General features: G+C 42.8%; 2 protein-coding genes across 2 annotated transcripts in view; one reads left to right on the top strand and one right to left on the bottom strand.

The window, feature by feature from the left end:
* On the bottom strand, positions 1–12548 carry LOC133009139 (cadherin-related family member 5-like). The gene is made up of 15 exons (XM_061076549.1): positions 12366–12548; positions 8306–8432; positions 7987–8201; positions 7348–7404; positions 7164–7256; positions 6955–7041; positions 6733–6843; positions 6449–6619; positions 5936–6026; positions 5712–5818; positions 5415–5615; positions 5195–5326; positions 2510–2588; positions 2233–2423; positions 1–1014 (listed from the first exon to the last, which is right to left on the bottom strand). Exons 1-15 carry the CDS (start codon positions 12546–12548, stop codon positions 1–3), a joined length of 2859 nt encoding a protein of 952 aa, XP_060932532.1.
* Positions 12483–17776, top strand: part of kcp (kielin cysteine rich BMP regulator) — a 19482-nt gene continuing 14188 nt past the window's right edge. The window contains exons 1-7 of the mRNA XM_061077122.1: positions 12483–12743; positions 13743–14290; positions 14558–14630; positions 15236–15540; positions 15626–15794; positions 16991–17064; positions 17170–17263. Coding sequence (XP_060933105.1) covers positions 12641–12743; positions 13743–14290; positions 14558–14630; positions 15236–15540; positions 15626–15794; positions 16991–17064; positions 17170–17263 — 1366 coding nt within the window. The 5' untranslated portion in view covers positions 12483–12640. The remainder of the gene's footprint in view (positions 12744–13742; positions 14291–14557; positions 14631–15235; positions 15541–15625; positions 15795–16990; positions 17065–17169; positions 17264–17776) is intronic.

Here is a 17776-nt window from a genome sequence, read left to right on the forward strand (position 1 = left end):
TCACTTACTAAAGGTGATAAAAATAGGATTACATCGAGCCAGCACTCTCAGCAGCTCTTCTTCATCTGACTCTAACTCATCGTCACTTTGCTTGTCTCCATCTTCATCTCCCAGAAAGCCGTCGTCATCCTCCTCCCCCGCCCTGCGGTCGTCCTGGGTGTCTGCTGAGTTCTCTGAGGGCCTTCTGTCCTCTGAGGGCCTTCTGTCCTCAGATGGCCTTATGTCCTCAGATGGACTGCTGGTATCTGCACCTGGCAGCTCTGGTTGGTCTACCTGATCCAGCGACGTGGACGGTTGGTCTTCCTCCATGCTTAGAGCCATAGATTTTCGCTGTGGCGTCACCGGAGGCGTATCAAGCGGTGAAGTATCCACGTGGACCAGCTTGGCTTTGAAAGGTTCCTGCTCTGGGGTGGGTGGGGGCGTGCTGGTCCGCTTGGGGTGGGATGAGGACAGTAAAGGTGAATACGGGGGCGTCTTCACGCGAGATTTGCGGAAGGGTTTGTCTATTTCTGCAAAAGCAATGCGGGTTTGACTGCATGGAGCGCTGGATTGAGAGGAGGGGCTTGTGACAAGGTCAATGATGTCATCATCGGTGGTAGCTTGTGAGTCGGGACGGGAATAAGGTGTGTTGGGGCTCAGACTGGTGTTGGGTAGTTCTGCAGGAGCTTCCCAGGGTGGAGCAGGTGGGGAGTTAAGATTTTCTCTGGACGGCACAGCGTCTTGAGCCTTGTGTGTAGACCTCAAATCCACAGTGGCTGGGTGAGAGGTGGGTGAGCTACGGGAGCTTTTGATTGATAAAGAAGCAATTTTATTGGAGATCACGGGGCTGCATGCGTTCTCAGGGGAGACCAAGCTGCTGTCGGGTGCAGCAGTCGCTCCTCGGCAGTTGGGGAGATCTTGGACGGTGTAGATCGCAGGTTTGTCAGGGAAGGTGAAGGAAGGATTGCAGGTTCCAGATTCTTCCCTCTTGTTGGGAACTTTCTCTGTGTGTGGCATGGCACTGCGGTGACTCACCTGAGGATAAACCAAAGTCATTGAGGCAATAATTGGAAGAAATGTTGTGAGACTCAATGTAAGTAACATTACCAAAAAAGTTTAAATGCTAATACCACCCGACTAACATTGGTACAGTGACCATGGAAACATGCTCATGTTTAACATTGATCATGTTTACCGTGTTCACTGTCTTACTCTAATGTTTGTTAATCAGTTAAGGTCATTCGTTTTCTAGGTATTTCTTCATAAACCAAAGTGTCAGCCCGAATTAAATTCTTGACCTGATGGTGGAACTCAAGGAAAGGTTGGATGTATGTTCCAAAATTAAAGTCAGTCTACAGAGCTGTTTTTTTAAAGTCACAAACATCAGTGGATAATCAAAGTCATTAGAATATCATCTGGGAACCATGATAACAAGATATGATGAGAATGCCTCTGATTGACACCCCTCACGTTAGACTTAGAAAAGCACTCAGTAGAGCGCATATACCTCTGCCAAGGCTAAACAATCCTATAATAAAATAATTATAACTTATTATTATCATAATTATGATAAAAGTAATTGTCTCTTCTTATAGAAAAAATATAAAGAAATAAAGGAGGTGGTCGAAGTAAAGATTTATTTGTGATAAAACATAGTCCTAACAGTGGAAAATCAAGATCTGCTCATTGTTCACTGAGATATTAACACAAATTTAAATCCTGGATCTGCTCCTTAAATAATTATATGCACCAAAATGTAATGAATTCTTTCCAGGACTATGTTCCATCCCTCTAGCAACATTGGTGGAAATCAGTTTTATAGTCTTTGCGTAGCCCGGCTTATGCACAATGAAAAGCTAACCTACTTACCAGAGCTAATAACTGTTACAGAAAAGAGACCAGGCTTCTCAATAACCATTAAGGGGAGAGAAATTAATTAATTGATCAATTACCGAGTTAGTGTGTTACCTTCCACACTAAGGTACCTCACATGTTCAAATCAAATGAATAGTCAAGACATCTATTCTACACCAACTAATCATACAATGTATGTTATATACGTAGTCTTTGTAGGATTGAGACAGGAAATCAGGACAAGAGAGAATCTTAGCTACAACAAGAGAAAATAAGTAACTCACCTGATGGAAACACCGCAAGCTCTGTGAAAATATCAACAGTAGGAGATATCTGAGACCGTATTCACAAACAAACAGGCTGACTCTGGAGGTAGATTGGAGTCACAGGTGTCCTCACCACATTGGGGTGTTTTCCCTGGGCCACACAGCCTCTCTCCAGTGGGTCCCTCTTTCCCCTTTGTTTCCTCTTCAACCAGATCACCAGAGACAGGACACATCCAACCGTAGTCATGAACACCAGGCTGAGGAAGACTGCTTTGCCCACAGAACAGCCCGTCAGGCACTCTACTCCCAGTGGACTGTCAGGAACTGCAGTGCACACAGAATGACGCACATGAGTTAATGTAAGCAGGCTCATCTGTAATGAGTGTGTATTTTAAGGTGTTTGTCCTCACTTGATTGTCCTTCAGTTAACACCTCGATCACGACAGTAGCAAAGGTTGCATCACCTGACTCTTGATCTGTGGCTTTTACCTGGAAATAAGTTGGACTGTTTATCACATCATCTTCATTATGTTTTTTCTAAGATTCCGATGAAAGACACGTTGTGTAGAACAATGCTCTGCTTCACTATAATGTGCAGTAGTGTAGCCTTTACATATCATTGTTTCACTTGTTGCACTTGTTTTTTGTAAGTTTAGGACAGACTGATTTTTTTTTCCAGCCAACTTAAATAGCATATTTTTGACATTAGTGCGGATCTATGGGGTGCCGTTTGTCAAGCAGCTCACGCTGAAAATAACAGCAACATTTTGTCACATTTAGCTTCAAACCATGTTTAAAAAACTGGTGTGAATTTTTGAGAGTCACTTTTTTGCACATTTACAACAATATTTGTCAACTTGGAGATATTTTAAATATTTAAATCCAAATGTTAAATGTAACACTTAAATGTTAAATGTTAAATGTTAAATCTAAATGCTAAATCTAAATCTAAATGTTAAATTTAAATCTAAATGTTAAATCTAAATGTTAAATCTAAATCTAAATGTTAAATTTAAATTTAAATCTTAATGTTAAATCTAAATGTTAAATTTAAATCTAATTGTTAAATTTAAATCTAAATGTTAAATCTGAATCTAAATATAAATGTTAAATATAAATGTTAAATATAAATATAAATGTTAAACCTAAATTTAAATATAAATGTTTAATCTAAATGTTAAATTTAAATCTTAATGTTAAATTTAAATCTAAATGTTAAATCTAAATATAAATATAAATGTTAAATATAAATGTTTCGGGTGAAACTAAATATTTAGCTAATATGCAAATTCAAATGCCGGTTACAGGAAGTAGCAACAAAATAAAAGCTCGAGGAAGTCAGAGTGTGTTTATTACGGAGCCCCCCAGGGGGGGACACGGGGGAAAATGAGGACAGCAAAATGACTTTTGCGAGATCCCGAGAAAGTTTTGGACAATGTACATCCGGGTATCTCATAATAATGACATATTAAGTCATTATTATGAGATACGGGTTGTGGGCGGGGCGCCACAGAGCAGGGCTGAGCGGCTGCGGGGACAGCCGCCTCGCGGAAGTGGGCGACTGTGCATCGATACAGAGACATAACAGGATCGATCCATGTTTTCTGCTCCGTTCATTGTCTTAGGGATGTGCTGCCGCTGAATCATCAGAACAGACGCTCATTAAAAGTCCGGTCGCCCTGTGTGTGTCGGACTCTGCTTCTGCCTTACTTCCCTCCGTCCCCGCTCACTTTACACTTTAACAATAAACACCAGCGCTGATCACAAGTTATTGGGGCACCTAATATTTAGTGAAAACTTCAACCAATAAAATTCTTCGGACCGAAGGACCTTATTGGCCGACAGACCTGTCTGTTTGCTGCATGGACATGCAGGTTTTCCGTCTGCTTCTTGTGGCGCATTCGTGCGTGCGCGGAGGCAGTAGGTTGTAAGTCTGCTTGTAAATAAAGTTTCTTCAAAAAAATAAAAACACCGGGATGGTTGTAAGTCTGCTTGTGTAAATAAAGTTTCTTAAATAAAACACCGCGGATGGGAACGAGGGGGTGGGGCATTGGAGGAAGGCGGGATGATTTGAATGTGCTGTAATTCTCAAATGCAACAAAGGTGAGAGTCCCTTTAAATGGCACGTACTTATAGCACTTTGTAGTTTTGTTTTATTTTTTAAGAAATCGTACTTTCTTGATTCTTGTTGGTTTGAACCCTCGGGGTTGAATGCACTTATTGTAAGTCGCTTTGGATGAAAGCGTTACCTAAATTAAATTTGCCCGGGAGTGTGGTGTATAGGGCTTGAAAGGGCACATGATCTCCCTTCACTTTTTCCCTTTGCCCTGTGAGCCCTTCTGTGAGGATCAAGGAAACAAAAAGTGGACAATGAGTGCCGACACGGAGTCGACAACAAAATACTTTTTCACTGAAGTCCAATCGAAGGCTGTATGCCAGATATGCGGAGAAACTGTCAGAGTATTCATGGAGTACAACATCAGCTGCCACTTTGCTACGAAGCATGATAACTACGCCAACAAGCAGTCAACGCAAGAAAGGGTGGCTGCAGCTCAGAGGTTTGCGACTAAATACAGACTCAGCAACATTTTTTTTTCACAGACAAACTGCGATTAAAGAGTCATCTACCAAGGCATGTTTTTTTGGGGGGGCATTCGAAATAGCAAAGGCTAGCAAGCCTTTCTCTGAAGGCGAGTTTTTGTTAAATGGCCTTTGAAAATAAGTGCTTTGCTACTTGGTAAAGGCCAAATCCTTTCATGTAACGATTTTTCCACGTCATTTTTATTAGTTCACAAAAACACTCCATCCATCTGTTCCTGGCCCGGCCCCTCTGTCAAATTTTAGAACCCATTGTGGCCAGCGAGTCAAAATGTTTGCCCACCCCTGCTCTACAAGGACGTTTGTTTTTACCCCTGTCCATTTGTTTGTTAGTTCAAGATTATGTAAAAACGAATAGATAACCGCAAAACATTGCGAGATAAGGTGCTTTTTTTACGCTTTCACAGATTTTCTTGTCACTGGTCTTAACCACGAGCACTCACCACTAGGGCCTTTTCAATCAAACGCATCATTACAACAGGATGTTTGAGACTCACCTCTAGGGTGTGTCTCTGTTTTGGTTTGAGCTGGTAGGTCCTGGCGATCAGAAGGCCGTCCTGTGTGAGCTGGTAGATGTCTGTGTGGTTGGATGTATGGCTGAAGGTGAAGATGATCCTGGGGTTGAAACCCTGTCAGTTTGTGAAGAAAAGGGAGTGATGCTGGGTAACAGAAAAACAAACAAATACAGAGAGGCAGTGATCATGTAACTGTTCACACCTGCTCAAAGTCCGGGTCTTCTACGTGTAACATCAGCACTTTGCCACCGTACGTATTCACCAGAGAGGCAGCGCTCTTTACCGCAGTTACAAAGCCGTGATATTCAGCCTCGTCAAACACCGGGTGAAAGTGGTTCACTGCCAGGATTTGGATCAACGCCGTGGCGACAGAGTACTTCCTGGGGTCATCATCCTGGTATGCCTGGGTGAGAGACACACAGAGAGAGCGTGGAGGATGGTTTTGGGAGTAAGAAAGAAATGTTAAACCCATCATCAACACAGAGCAGGTTAGTCTTACCAGGACCTGAAGATGCAGCATTGGAGTTGTGAGTCTGTCCGTCACCCCCTGAGTCAGTTTCATCTCCCCTGTCACTCTATCGATCAGGACACGGCCGTCATCGTTGCCTTAGTATGGACACAAGCACAGTTATAGATGCACACATGAAAGCACACAGCATAATTTGAATCTATTTTATCTATACTGTACGTCTGTGTGTGTGTGTGTGTGTTTGTGTGTGGTACCTGAGAGTATGGCAAAACTGAGTGGAGTGCTGATGCCTCTGTCTCCATCCACTGCATATATAGGACCAGGAGAGAAGTCCAGCACAATGTCCTGCAGCATAACACACATCCGGTGCTTTACTCATCAAATCCTCACAACAGCTCACAATACAAACCATGAATGTTGAGTGGCCTGAATCATCTGGACGTTATCAACTGAGCTACAGTTTTGGCAGAAACTGAACATTTCAATTTCCAGATGGTCTCAGGGTTAGAACTTGTGCAATGACAATACTAGACTCAACATGAACAATAAACATAGGAGCATATCACAAATGTACCAGTATATTCTGTAAGTTCAGATATAATATAATCACATCTATGGTTCCAGTGTCAAGGGAGTGACACATGCGTTATAGAATCTTCCACCTCTGTCCTTAAAAAGCTAATATAGAAAACACAATCCAGGATATTATTAGCATTATATCCTCCAGTATATAACACTGGTAATGTGTGTGAGCTTCAGCTGCTGACCTCCTCCCCCTCCGTGATATTGACTGTGTACACAGGACTGGTGCAGATGTGACTGGTCTCATCTTGGAACAGCAGCGTGCAGGGCAGGAACTGTGGGTACTGGTCGTCTCCATCCAGGACGTGGATGGTGATGTTGGCGCTGGTGTTGAAGCGCTCAGCGGTGCTCATTTCCTGAAGTAATGACAAGGCAAGTTGTCTTTGGAGAAATGGATGGATGCATGAACTGATCAATGGTTCTGTCTGAGGTGGGTGATATCAGTGTAGCGGGGATGTGCAGAGCATACCGAGGCGTGGATGGTAACAGTCAGCACGGTTTGAGTCTCATAGTCGAGAGGCTTGGACAGGATCACTTCTCCACTGTTTGGGAAATCAAGCTTGAAATAATCTGCATCAGGCTGCAGAAAACACACAGAAGCAGAAATTCAGTGATCGAGTTTCTCTCTCGCGGTGGAGGCATGCAATGTTCTCGATTCTATTCTTGCTAAGAGTGAAAGCTTAAAACTCACGGATGACTGGTCAATGGAGTAAATGATCTTGTCGTTATCTGCGTCGGTGGCCAGGACGGTAAAGATCACAGTGTCCACTGGAGTCAGCTGGAAATCACCCAAACAGAAAGGCAGATAGGAAACACTTTACACAGTCTTAGTGACAGTTTCATTCAGTTTGTTTTGTGCACTGACTTGAGTGTCATACCGTGTTTATCAAAGCTTCATACCTCACTTATAATAAGAGAGTGGGTGGAGTTTTCTGCAAACACAGGCGAGTTATCATTCTCATTAAGAACCTCCACCATGACCCTGTACACACTCTACAACAACAGCAGATAAAAAAGATGCAGACATATGTAAATGGAGGACTACACATGAAATCGGGGAATAAGATGATGGGACTAAGATCACCTGAAGTAGGTCGTCCTCATAACATTGCAACTCAGCCATCAGGACGGGACTCTGGGCCTGAGAGATGAGAACAAAGAGAACAGACCGGGTAAGAAAAGAAGGCTTTCTTCGAGATGATAAAATGTTTAAACAAAAATTCTATGTACAAATACTTGAGCCATTAAAATTTGAATTACCAAAACATTAAGAACAGGCTTGTGTCAAGGTATTGACACAGCAAATGTTTTATTAAGAGTATATTGGAAAGAAGATAGCATTTTTTTAAGAGGTAGACAGCCACACACTGAACTGATGCTCTAAAGCACATTGTGTTGAGAAGGTGTAACGTTGAAACTCTTCAGTCAAGCAATATTTACATTTTAGGGATCGAGTAACAGAAGCAGACAGACAGGGAGAGAGAGACTCTTGATCTGATTGACCCTTTAAAAGCTGCCATGATGTAAGACAGCTGGCTGCGAGGAGGATGACGGTGACGGATTGTGTTTAGTCCAAAAAACAAGGACGTGAAGTTCAATGTCCGATAGTTTGTTCTAATCCTAGATACGACTTCCTCACTGCTTTATTTCCATTGAGTCTTCATTATAAGAAGTCTGTAACACTCAGATCAGTGTGCTGTAAGAGTTTATCCTGAATCGTTACCTCCCGGTCAAGAGCCTTGTCGACCGATGTGTTCAACCGGATGTATCTTTCATCCAGGAAGAACCAATCTTTGTCTTTTCCATCCAGGATCCACTGTACCCCTTCCACTGTGGTGTCAGCCGAGAGCTCAGCAACAACTTCTCCTCGGCGGCTGTTTTCTCTGACCGTCACAAATACATCATGTCCATCCAAACACCCGCCCCACCCTGACATCCCTGTGCAAACGTAAACACAGACACATATGCAGTACGGTTACAACCCTGTTCATTCTGGCTGAGAACAACAGTCTTAATAGGATCAGATGTGAATTGGCTCTAACCTTTGGCTGTGTGCAGACATAGAAGGACCAGCAGCGACCAGACTGGAGCCTTGGCCTGAAATGAAGTCAGTTTGAGTTCAGGGAGGTCCATTCCTGGGCTCAGCGAGGCCTCAGGGGCTAGTTCTGTCTGAGAGAAGAGCAAAGTGTATCACAGATGTTTTAAGACCTTCAGAAACTTTTTCAAATTGTGGAAAAGACGCATAATATGCCCCCTTAATAACAGGTTTCATCTTCTTCATGATATTTATAGATTGAGCTTCACTCTGTGTCTTTATAGCTTCACATAAAGACCCTCTCCTCATATAAACTGACTGACATACACACACACACACACACACACACACACACACACACACACACACACACACACACACACACACACACACACACACACACACACGCACATACACAAACAAATATACTCTGTGTCCTGTAATACCCTTTAATCCCTGTGCCTGGATTTCTGTCTTATCTATCACGGTCTACAGAACAAACCTGTAGAATAGTCGTATACTATTGTTCTTTTTCTCATAGCTTCTCTTCAACAGTTGCTCTCTTTTTCTTTTCGATGTCTAGCTCTCCAGCCTATAGCCCCACCCATTTTCTATAGGCACACAAATGATGTTGTAATCATGAACCTTTCTTAAACAAACTCTGAAACCTGATGTTATGTTTTGAAAACAAAATGCAACTTCAGCTACCATATATCTCAAATCAGCTGTGTAACTCCGTGTCTCTCGTGCTCTTTGTGTGTCTCTGGGTTCAGTTTTGTGTGTTTGTGCATGTGTTTGAAGTTAGAGGAGGAGAAGGGGTGGGGGGTCTTAACAGGACCTGGGGTCACATCCCACTAAAACAATAACTCTGCAGCCAGTGAAAGGTAAACAGACGTATTGACTTTCTGTTACAAACTCAACTGAGTCAGTGTCAGAGTCAGTATGACCGCTGACCGTCTGTGGATTTGTTCAGCCCACTGACCTGTTGCTGTCAAATCCTCTGCCGCTCGTCCATATCCTCCTGACTTGTGATGGAAGCAGCATCTCTGATTCTCAGACACAAAAAAACCCCAGAAAAGTCACTAAAAAAGCCGCGATGCAGCTTCTAGGAATAAACAAAGCAAGAACAACAACAGCAGGATGACACAGGCCACACACACACACTGCCGTGCAAACACCCACCCCCCTCCTCGCACACATTAAAAGGTAGACAACAGCTTATGGTGTGTGTCCTTGGATAAACGTCAGCTCACCGGCTAAAGCTTGAGGGTGGGGCTAACCTGGTCAGGGACGAAAGGGAGAGCCAATCAGATTGGAGATGGCAAGAACCTGATGGTGAGGTCAGAGCACATCTGACCTTGGAGATGTGAATTTAGGGGATTTGTCTGGAACAAAGACACTTGACCTTCATCAGCAGAACATCAGGCAATCAAAGCTCAGCAGCCTGGGCGTCCAATCAGCTCTCGTCACAGAGGAGATCCAGAGGTATAATGTAACTCTGCCAAATCAGGTCTGTGCAACTTGTATCATAATGTAAATACAGATGTATTTTAGGTCATTGTTCATGTTAAAACTTGAGTCTAAGCATGTTCTTTGGCTACACAGCTTGTGCCTGTTGGATTTGCTCAATTAGCAATGTGCAACGACTAATTGGGCCTGACAAGGGATTAGCTATCAAACATTGGCCGTTCGCCTTCTGAAGATTAACCCACATCCTTCTACACTCTTGTCCCAGCATGCACAGGCACACACACGCATGCACACACACATGTAAAGACACACAGTGAGGAGTGTGTCTCCACATATCTTCAGGGCTGTGATGAAAGAAACCGTCTGGCTCCATGAGAGATGTTTTGGTTAGTACAGACGTGTGAGTGGTTCCCATTGTCAGAGAAGAGCAGGAGGGGGAGCAGGAGTGTTTAAAGACTCAAAAGGGCCTCAGGGGGGGAAGCTGAACACTGTGCAGTCTGTGTTTCTCGGAGAAACACTGAGTAAATGTTTAAAGATGGTATTTAAAGATGCACTAGTCATAGTGAAGTGATACTCTGAGAGTGTAATGTTGTTATGATACTCTGCAGTTAACAGTATTTGAAAAAGACTCATCTCACAGGCTTCCAGATTGGGTGAACTGATATGTAGTGTCTGGACATGACCACTGGATGTCAGCAGAGAGGTCGTTACAAAGGATAAGGTTGATCGATCATAGCTGTTGGACATCTGCATCATCAGAACATCTGTTTTTCCAGAGAGTGTGTATATGTGTGTGTCTGTGTGGGTGTGTTTTGTTTTTTCTTATAATGATGTTACTGAAAACGAAACCCATATAAAACTGAAACGAACATTTGTTGAAGGCTGATTCCACTAAAGACAGACATCTCACTGAATCAAATCTACTACAGACGCTGTTGGGAGAGTAACTCAAACCCTCTCATGAAATATTCACACATCTACTCCTTTATGCATATGGTATGGATGCTGTGTGTTATTACTCACTTTGTGCATAAGATAACATCTCCTGGGCAAAGCTACATTTGCATGATGTACTGATGGAAACATTGCCATAACAAATGTTGAATTTGAATCAGAATTTGATATGTATGTAAATCTGTGTATTTAAATAGCTAGATAAACCGCTAAGGATGAGGACAAACAACTGACCAAATAAGTTAAAGAATGGTGAAAAAAAAGTAGGAGAATATGCAGTAAATTGGAATTACACACCATTGTGTTGTGCAAAGAAGCAATATGTATTACTGTAGTTAGTATGACTGTGATGTGTGCACTATTAAGTATATTATTAAGTAGTATGGAACTTTAACAGTTGGGTTGTGTATAAAATGTCCTTTCCAGATAAACCAGGTAGAGTGAAAAAAAGTTTTCTAACTTCACTCTGTACCAAAGACTAGACTCGGATTATAAAAATCTCTGCACATGTTCAGGACTCAAACAATAAAAAAGTGACAGAATATTGTCAAGCTGTTGAAGGAAACTTTATGACACAGGATAATTCTGAGGTAGGCATCACCACAGGCCAATCAAACAGCCCATTCCACACAGGCAGGTTTAAAATGGAGACTGCACTCGAGAAACTAACACACAAGGTGTTCCAGCAACTTTATTTAGTTTTCCCTGGAGGCAAATCAGGATTGTAAAGACTTCACTGTGCCATGCTGCCATCCAGAGGGACCTGGCAACCAATGGAGTGAAGCGAGGAAGTCCTGCGGGAAAACTTTTTAATTGTGAGTATTACAGATTTACTGGCTGTAATAATCCCAATTACAGCCACATACCAGAGAGAAGGGGGTGAGATTATGCTTGGTTGGTGAACAGATGGTGGGAAGATTTTAAAATAAAGTCAAGTTTTGTTGTCCCATGTGGAAAACAAAGACAGACCCATCTGCTTCAGCCATCAGCAACAACTAGGTGTCCTATCATCATCACCAGCGATTCGATGACACAGAGCTTTTGCTTACTTGAGGGTGTAGTTTGAGAAACAACAGACAGACATGAGCTGGAACAACAACATGAGACAAGAGCCAGGAGCTGTTGGAGACAGAGGGGAGTGGGTGGAGGGCACAGTGGGATGCACACTGGGACTGAGTCCAAAGCAGTGAAACATGACTACATGTGTTTACCCCCACCATCTTACTCTCTCTCTTTCTCTCTGTCTCTCTCTCTGTCTCTGCATACACACAACACACAGACTTGTTGCTGCTCCAGGATGGGATGGCTCCTCTCCAGTTCTCCACACCAGGTTTTAGCGCATTACCAAAAACAGGGTCCCTGGGAATCAACACCGCTGAACAGTGCCGGGTGGAGATAATTTTTTTTCCCAACATAAAAAAAGAGGGAAAACAGGAGAAGTAGAAGAAGAAAAAAAAGACTCCACTCACAGCACTGGTTCTGGATGAGGCGGAGATAAGAGCCGGTTCCCTCCCCCCCTCCTCCTCGTGCGCACTGCACACCTGAACCCTTTTTACGCATTCGTCTTTTTTTTCCCACTCCTATGGTTAAAACGAGGTTGTCAATGTTTCACAATTAATCCTCAGACTCTCCAGACAACTTGCCTTTTTGATCTCGGTGTGAAAGTGCGGTGAGGATGTGGCCCCGGGGGGGAATGTAAGTGTGTGACTGCAGAGAGCAGTGACGCCCTGCCCGTATCCAGATGTTCCATGTTTCCCCTCTGGAGACAGAGCTCTGCTCACCGAGGAGCGAGGGGGAGATCCTGAAACGCACAAGCCATTGTCCATGGCACCAGATCGGATTGAAAGACAAATGAGTCAAGTCATGCTTTTTTTTTCCTGAGCTGTTTGGATGTTGGTGCAACTTTTCGTCTGGAGAAATGGAGAGCGGCAAACTGAGGACTCCAATCCTGCTGGGGATACAGTTTCTCTGGGTGTTTGCGCAGACTGTGCAGGGGCAGGCTGGTTCCCATCATGAAAACGGTGAGTTTACAAAACTGTCAAGGACTTGTTCAACCTTTGTGCTCTAATGTTATAAGGAGATAATGTTCATGCACAACTATTTCCTCCATTCCAGAAGCCTTGCAGCCTGCTTAAGGGAAAGTGTAGAAGTATTAGTACAGAAACGCTGTAGGCTAAATTGCGATTGTGTTGGTTAATACTGTGTTTAGAAATTCAAGGATTACTATTCATAGATTCACCTGCAGGCAGTATTTTAATGCTCTACTCTGAAGAAATGGATTATGACCCCTTGTAAATGTTTCAATCTGTCTTGTTTAACTGATTTAAAGTGTTATCGATCCCTACAAATATGTTTCAACTATTATTTAATTACTGATAAATGATCATTACAATGAACTTAAAAAAATATGTGCACTAAACTTAAAATATATCTTGATTTAGACAAATGTATCAAATGTAACCACTTGACATAACATAATTTGGTCAATTCAATGTAACATGTTTTACACCGTAGTTGGTGAAGGAGCAGATCATTTTATTTTGGATAGAAACTATACTTGCTAAATAACTGTGATTAGGTAAAAATGTATTTTTGAAGAAAGAGGACAAAAGCTTAATTTAGAAATACTTGAATAAAATTAAAGTTGGCTACTTCAGAGCTCATGTTCTTAGTCACTAGGCTTATAAAAATGCATGTCCCAAACCAAATCATATACCTTTAGTTTCCAGTCACATGTGGTTCAACTATCTTCAGGTTGCATCAGATGCTGTATCTCACCCACTGAGAAGCAGACAGATACTGACTCTATCCATCATACTTACCTGTTGCTGTTGGGTTCGAGGTCAGTGAAGCAGCCACGTGTGACCAGCCTGAAGAATGGCTTCACTCTGAGTCTCACTCTCACAGACTCATTAGAACCCAAAGCCCTGCACAGTGTCATCCTCCGTTACACAGAGCGTTACCTCATACTTGTGTGCAGTATGTCACAAGTCTGACTTTTTGGTTTATTTCTCTCCTAGTGATTGATCTTCTGGAGGCTCTGAACATGTCCAACCACATTAGCGGCGTATCCAAACTGCAGAGTCCCAGTGGCGTGATGTACAGGATACGTCCCAGAGCCCCCCACCTCACTCTACCTGCAGAATATTCCCACCTCCTGACCTCTAACTTTCAGGGAAGCATGGGGTTGTATTTTGTGGGACATCAGTCGTCAGGCACCAGTGCCACTCTCCTCTCCCTCTCCTCTCCATCCTCACCCATTCTCCAATTCATCTCCTCCACCCTCAACGACACGCTGCGTTTGGACTACCAGGCTGGAGGAGGAGGAGGAGGAAGAGGAGCTCGGGGCCCTGCCAGCTTTCTCTTCCCCGTGAGAAACCCCTTCTCCAGGGAGGAATGGGTACGGCTGGCTGTGAGCCTGGAGCCCGACAGAGTGGCTTTTTTTGTGGACTGTGAAGAAGCTGTTGTTGTACAGATAAAAAGCGAGAAGCAGATCCACCTGGAACTGCCTCAAAACGTTGTCATCACTCTTGCCAGCACGCCACAGAGGAAGGACAGCAAATTCAGCGTGAGTTTAGTGATATAGTTCACAACATCTGGCAAAAATATTGGTGCCTCTGATCATGAGTTGCTGCCCTGTTGAATAAAGCCACTTGCAGTTCCACATCACAAAATGAAGGAAACATACTATAACTATCCAGGGGACTAAAACATACTCTGTCCTAAATCTGTGTAACTTTTAAATCACATTTCCATATCTTCTTCCTCTTTTTAATCTGCATTAACAGCATACAGCCCATCATGTGAGCATGTCTGTGTTTCTTTATGAAAACAGGGATATTTGAAGAGAGCTGAGATTTCAATGAAAGCATATATAAGGCGCCCATGGGTCTGCAACAATTTTACAGGTAAAGAAACATTCTCTATATCAATCCTGAGTGTACATCTGTTTTTTTTCCTCTTGCAGGTTAAAAAAAAAGAAATAATGTGAATGTTCCCTCGAAAATAAACATGATCAATCATAAATATTTTCAAAGTTACCTGGAGAGTTATAATTGACTTTCTAGACATTGTATGTGTGTATGCAGTACATGGACGTCTGTGTCTGTATATCTGTACATCTGTTTGCGATAACATGTTTATAGGGGTTTATTATGTGATCAGAATTTATGCTTCCCCAAGAGGTTTCCTTGTCATTCCCTTTTATATGAACCTGTAAATCACTGATAATACTTTACTTTGCTTATTTCGTCTGGCGTCGTGGACAGCGAGACCCTCAGTGCAGGGACCACCTAGTCGATGTGGATTAGATCATATCTTTTGGCCCTCAGGCAGTAACCCTCCCAAACAGTGTGTTTATTTTTCCTCTTTCCTTGTGGATCTTAATCTTCACAGTGTTTTCCCGGGTTTGTTCAGGCTCCGAATGTGTTCTTTGATTCATTCAGTAATTATTCAGGAATCTCTTGCTCCTCTCATCAAACACAAACTCTCACACTTTCTTGTTATTTCCCAGATAATCTGCCTGCGTCTAAGCACGCAGTCGCCCAGAGCGCAGATTCTTGGACTGACAGCAGCCGAGGGTTACAGCAGGGTGCTTCCCCCAGTAAATCTCAAACAAGCCACAGGCCAGTGGACCAAACCGCCACTTATCCCCAGGACGTCCAGAGTGACCAGCTGCAGCGAGGTGTCGCCCTGGGGCCTCCGGCTTCTCCTGAAGGGGTAAAGTCTGTTTCCCAGGTCCAGAAGGACGACAGGCTGAAGACGCTGGAGAAGAGGATGGAGGAGATGGCTCGTATGCTGGACATGGTCAAAGCTCAGGTAGTAGGACTTTTTCATGAAAAATTATATGATGTGCTATGATATGAAATCTTGGAATTGTATAGATATTTTGGTTTCATTGCAGAATGCCGACCTACAATCTCGTCTCAAGTACCTGGAGGGATGTGAGTGCGTGAGGCCGCGATGTGAGTGGGAGGGACGTGAAGTGGACGATGGCCACCGCTGGCAAATTGACCTCAGCAATGTTTGCACTTGCACATCTGGAAAGGTCACATGTCAATCTAACATCAGAGGTAAAGAGGACTCAGCTTTTGTCTTTGTCTTTATTGCCATTTCCACCTGTTTTCTTTCTACACCTCACTTCTCACACTCACACTTACAAAATCCCTTATGATTATGATATAATCCATGTGAATGTTTTCTAGTCATTTGAGGAGACTTTCCACAGCTTGATGTGAAGCAACATGTGGGACTCACGTTGGATGTTGGACTGTCCTCAGTGGGGATTCCCAGTCTCTCTCTGTGTCTCTCTAACGTCCTCACTCCCAGAGGGTTATGTCAACATCACTCTTTTCAGCTTATCGTGCACATTTTCACCATCAATGGAATAAACATGTTCCCCACTGTCTCCTCTCTCCCCCCCTACGACAGCTCTCTCCGTCACTGTCTCTGCCATTTTCATTCATCTCTGCCTTAATTGTTTCTGCATGTAGGCTAGAAGACTCCGACAGCTCCCAGCTGATATACACTCGCACTTTGATCTCATGCATGCTTGGCTTGCTAGAGGAAATGCCTGTTGGCTGCTGGCACAGTAGGCAGCCTCTCCTGCCCCTCTCTCTCTCTCTCTCACCCTGTGATTATAACCCTCTCTCTCACACACACAAACACATTGTCTCTGTCCTCGTCATTAAAATAAGGATCTCCCGAAAAGTTCAAGAGGAGATACTCTTTGATAAGCTCGCTGAAAGTGTTTGATGAAAAACAAATTGGCAAGCGTTGATTTTCAGAGATCGTTTATGTAAACAACTTTTTTTTAGCAAGATAAGTAAAACAGCCACAGAACGGAGGAAGTCGTTAGCGCCATCGTCCAGAGGGAATCCTCCGGAGGGAAACCTCTTTCCCCTTTTCCAATTTTCTTCTACTTGTTTCTCAAACTGTAAATCTCCTTAATTTTTAATAGACTCGCCAGTGGTAGTCGTTAAAAGGGTAACTGGCACTTATGGTTATAGTTATGCACCGTTAAAATTTAGTGTGAGAGAGCGAGCATGTGTACAGTGTATTATATCGAAACAACGCCCCTCTGTCGTTACTGGAGAGAGAGAACAGAGCCAGATGTTCCTCCAGTGACCGAGAGAGAAAAGGTGACGAACATCTGCATTCATGGAAAGAGCGTGTAGAGGATAAAGACCACCTCTAATGAAACAAAAACATATTTATTACTGAGAAGATAAAAAATGTGGGTGCACTGAAGATTTTGTCTCTTATTCAGGATGTGAGCCGGACGGCACAATTCATAATGTGTCCTACAGCACTGTGGATGGCTGTCAGACATGTACGTGTAAGGTAAGTATTTTACACGCACGTACGCAACCATTTTTATTGAGCCTTAACAATTCTTCTGGTATTTTTTTACTGTGTCTCACCTGTTCTCCCCTCCTTTGGCCACAGGGTGGTACCAGGGAGTGCTCTCCTCTGCCCTGCCCCTCACTGGACTGCACACAGAAAGAGACTGTACCTGGAGACTGCTGCACGCAATGCAAAAGTAAGAATAAAAAAATATATATAAATCAATATGACAGAAGAAACTCTAGAGCAAAAGATAAATAAAATATGTATTAAATCACTAATATTGAACGCTGGTGAATTTATTTGCACTGATTTTGTGCATATGGCATGAAAACAGCACTGACTGAGAGGATATGATAAGACACAGACAAACTAACACAGTAAATATGATGCATACAAATACAGAACATAATACAATTCAAGTGAAAATATAAACTAGAAGGTTTTGCATGAATTTTCTGAATTATATTAAATTAAATGTGTCCCACACATAGACTGTATATATAAAGGTCCCACACTGTGATTCTTTTAAGGCGTCAGAAGCCAAGGTTGGAAACTACTGGGTTATTCTCTAACAATAGGTTTTTAAAGCATGTTAAATCATCCAGTATCTAAAATCCCAAAATATAAAAGTAACTTTCAAGTAAGGCTGTCAAATATATGTAGTAAAGTAGAAAATATAATAGTTTTTTCTGAAATGTGAATCAAA

The sequence above is a fragment of the Limanda limanda genome, chromosome 8, assembly GCF_963576545.1.
Source record: "Limanda limanda chromosome 8, fLimLim1.1, whole genome shotgun sequence".
In the NCBI taxonomy this organism is placed as follows: domain Eukaryota; kingdom Metazoa; phylum Chordata; class Actinopteri; order Pleuronectiformes; family Pleuronectidae; genus Limanda; species Limanda limanda.

Excerpts from the sequence above, each read along its gene's own strand:
- LOC133009139 (XM_061076549.1), bottom strand. The coding sequence starts at position 12,548 with ATGGACAATGGCTTGTGCGTTTCAGGATCTCCCCCTCGCTCCTCGGTG. Across the intron at positions 2,589-5,194 it reads AACAGAGACACACCCTAGAG|GTAAAAGCCACAGATCAAGA; the intron begins GTGAGTCTCAAA and ends ACTTATTTCCAG. Across the intron at positions 2,424-2,509 it reads GTTAACTGAAGGACAATCAA|TTCCTGACAGTCCACTGGGA; the intron begins GTGAGGACAAAC and ends TGTGCACTGCAG.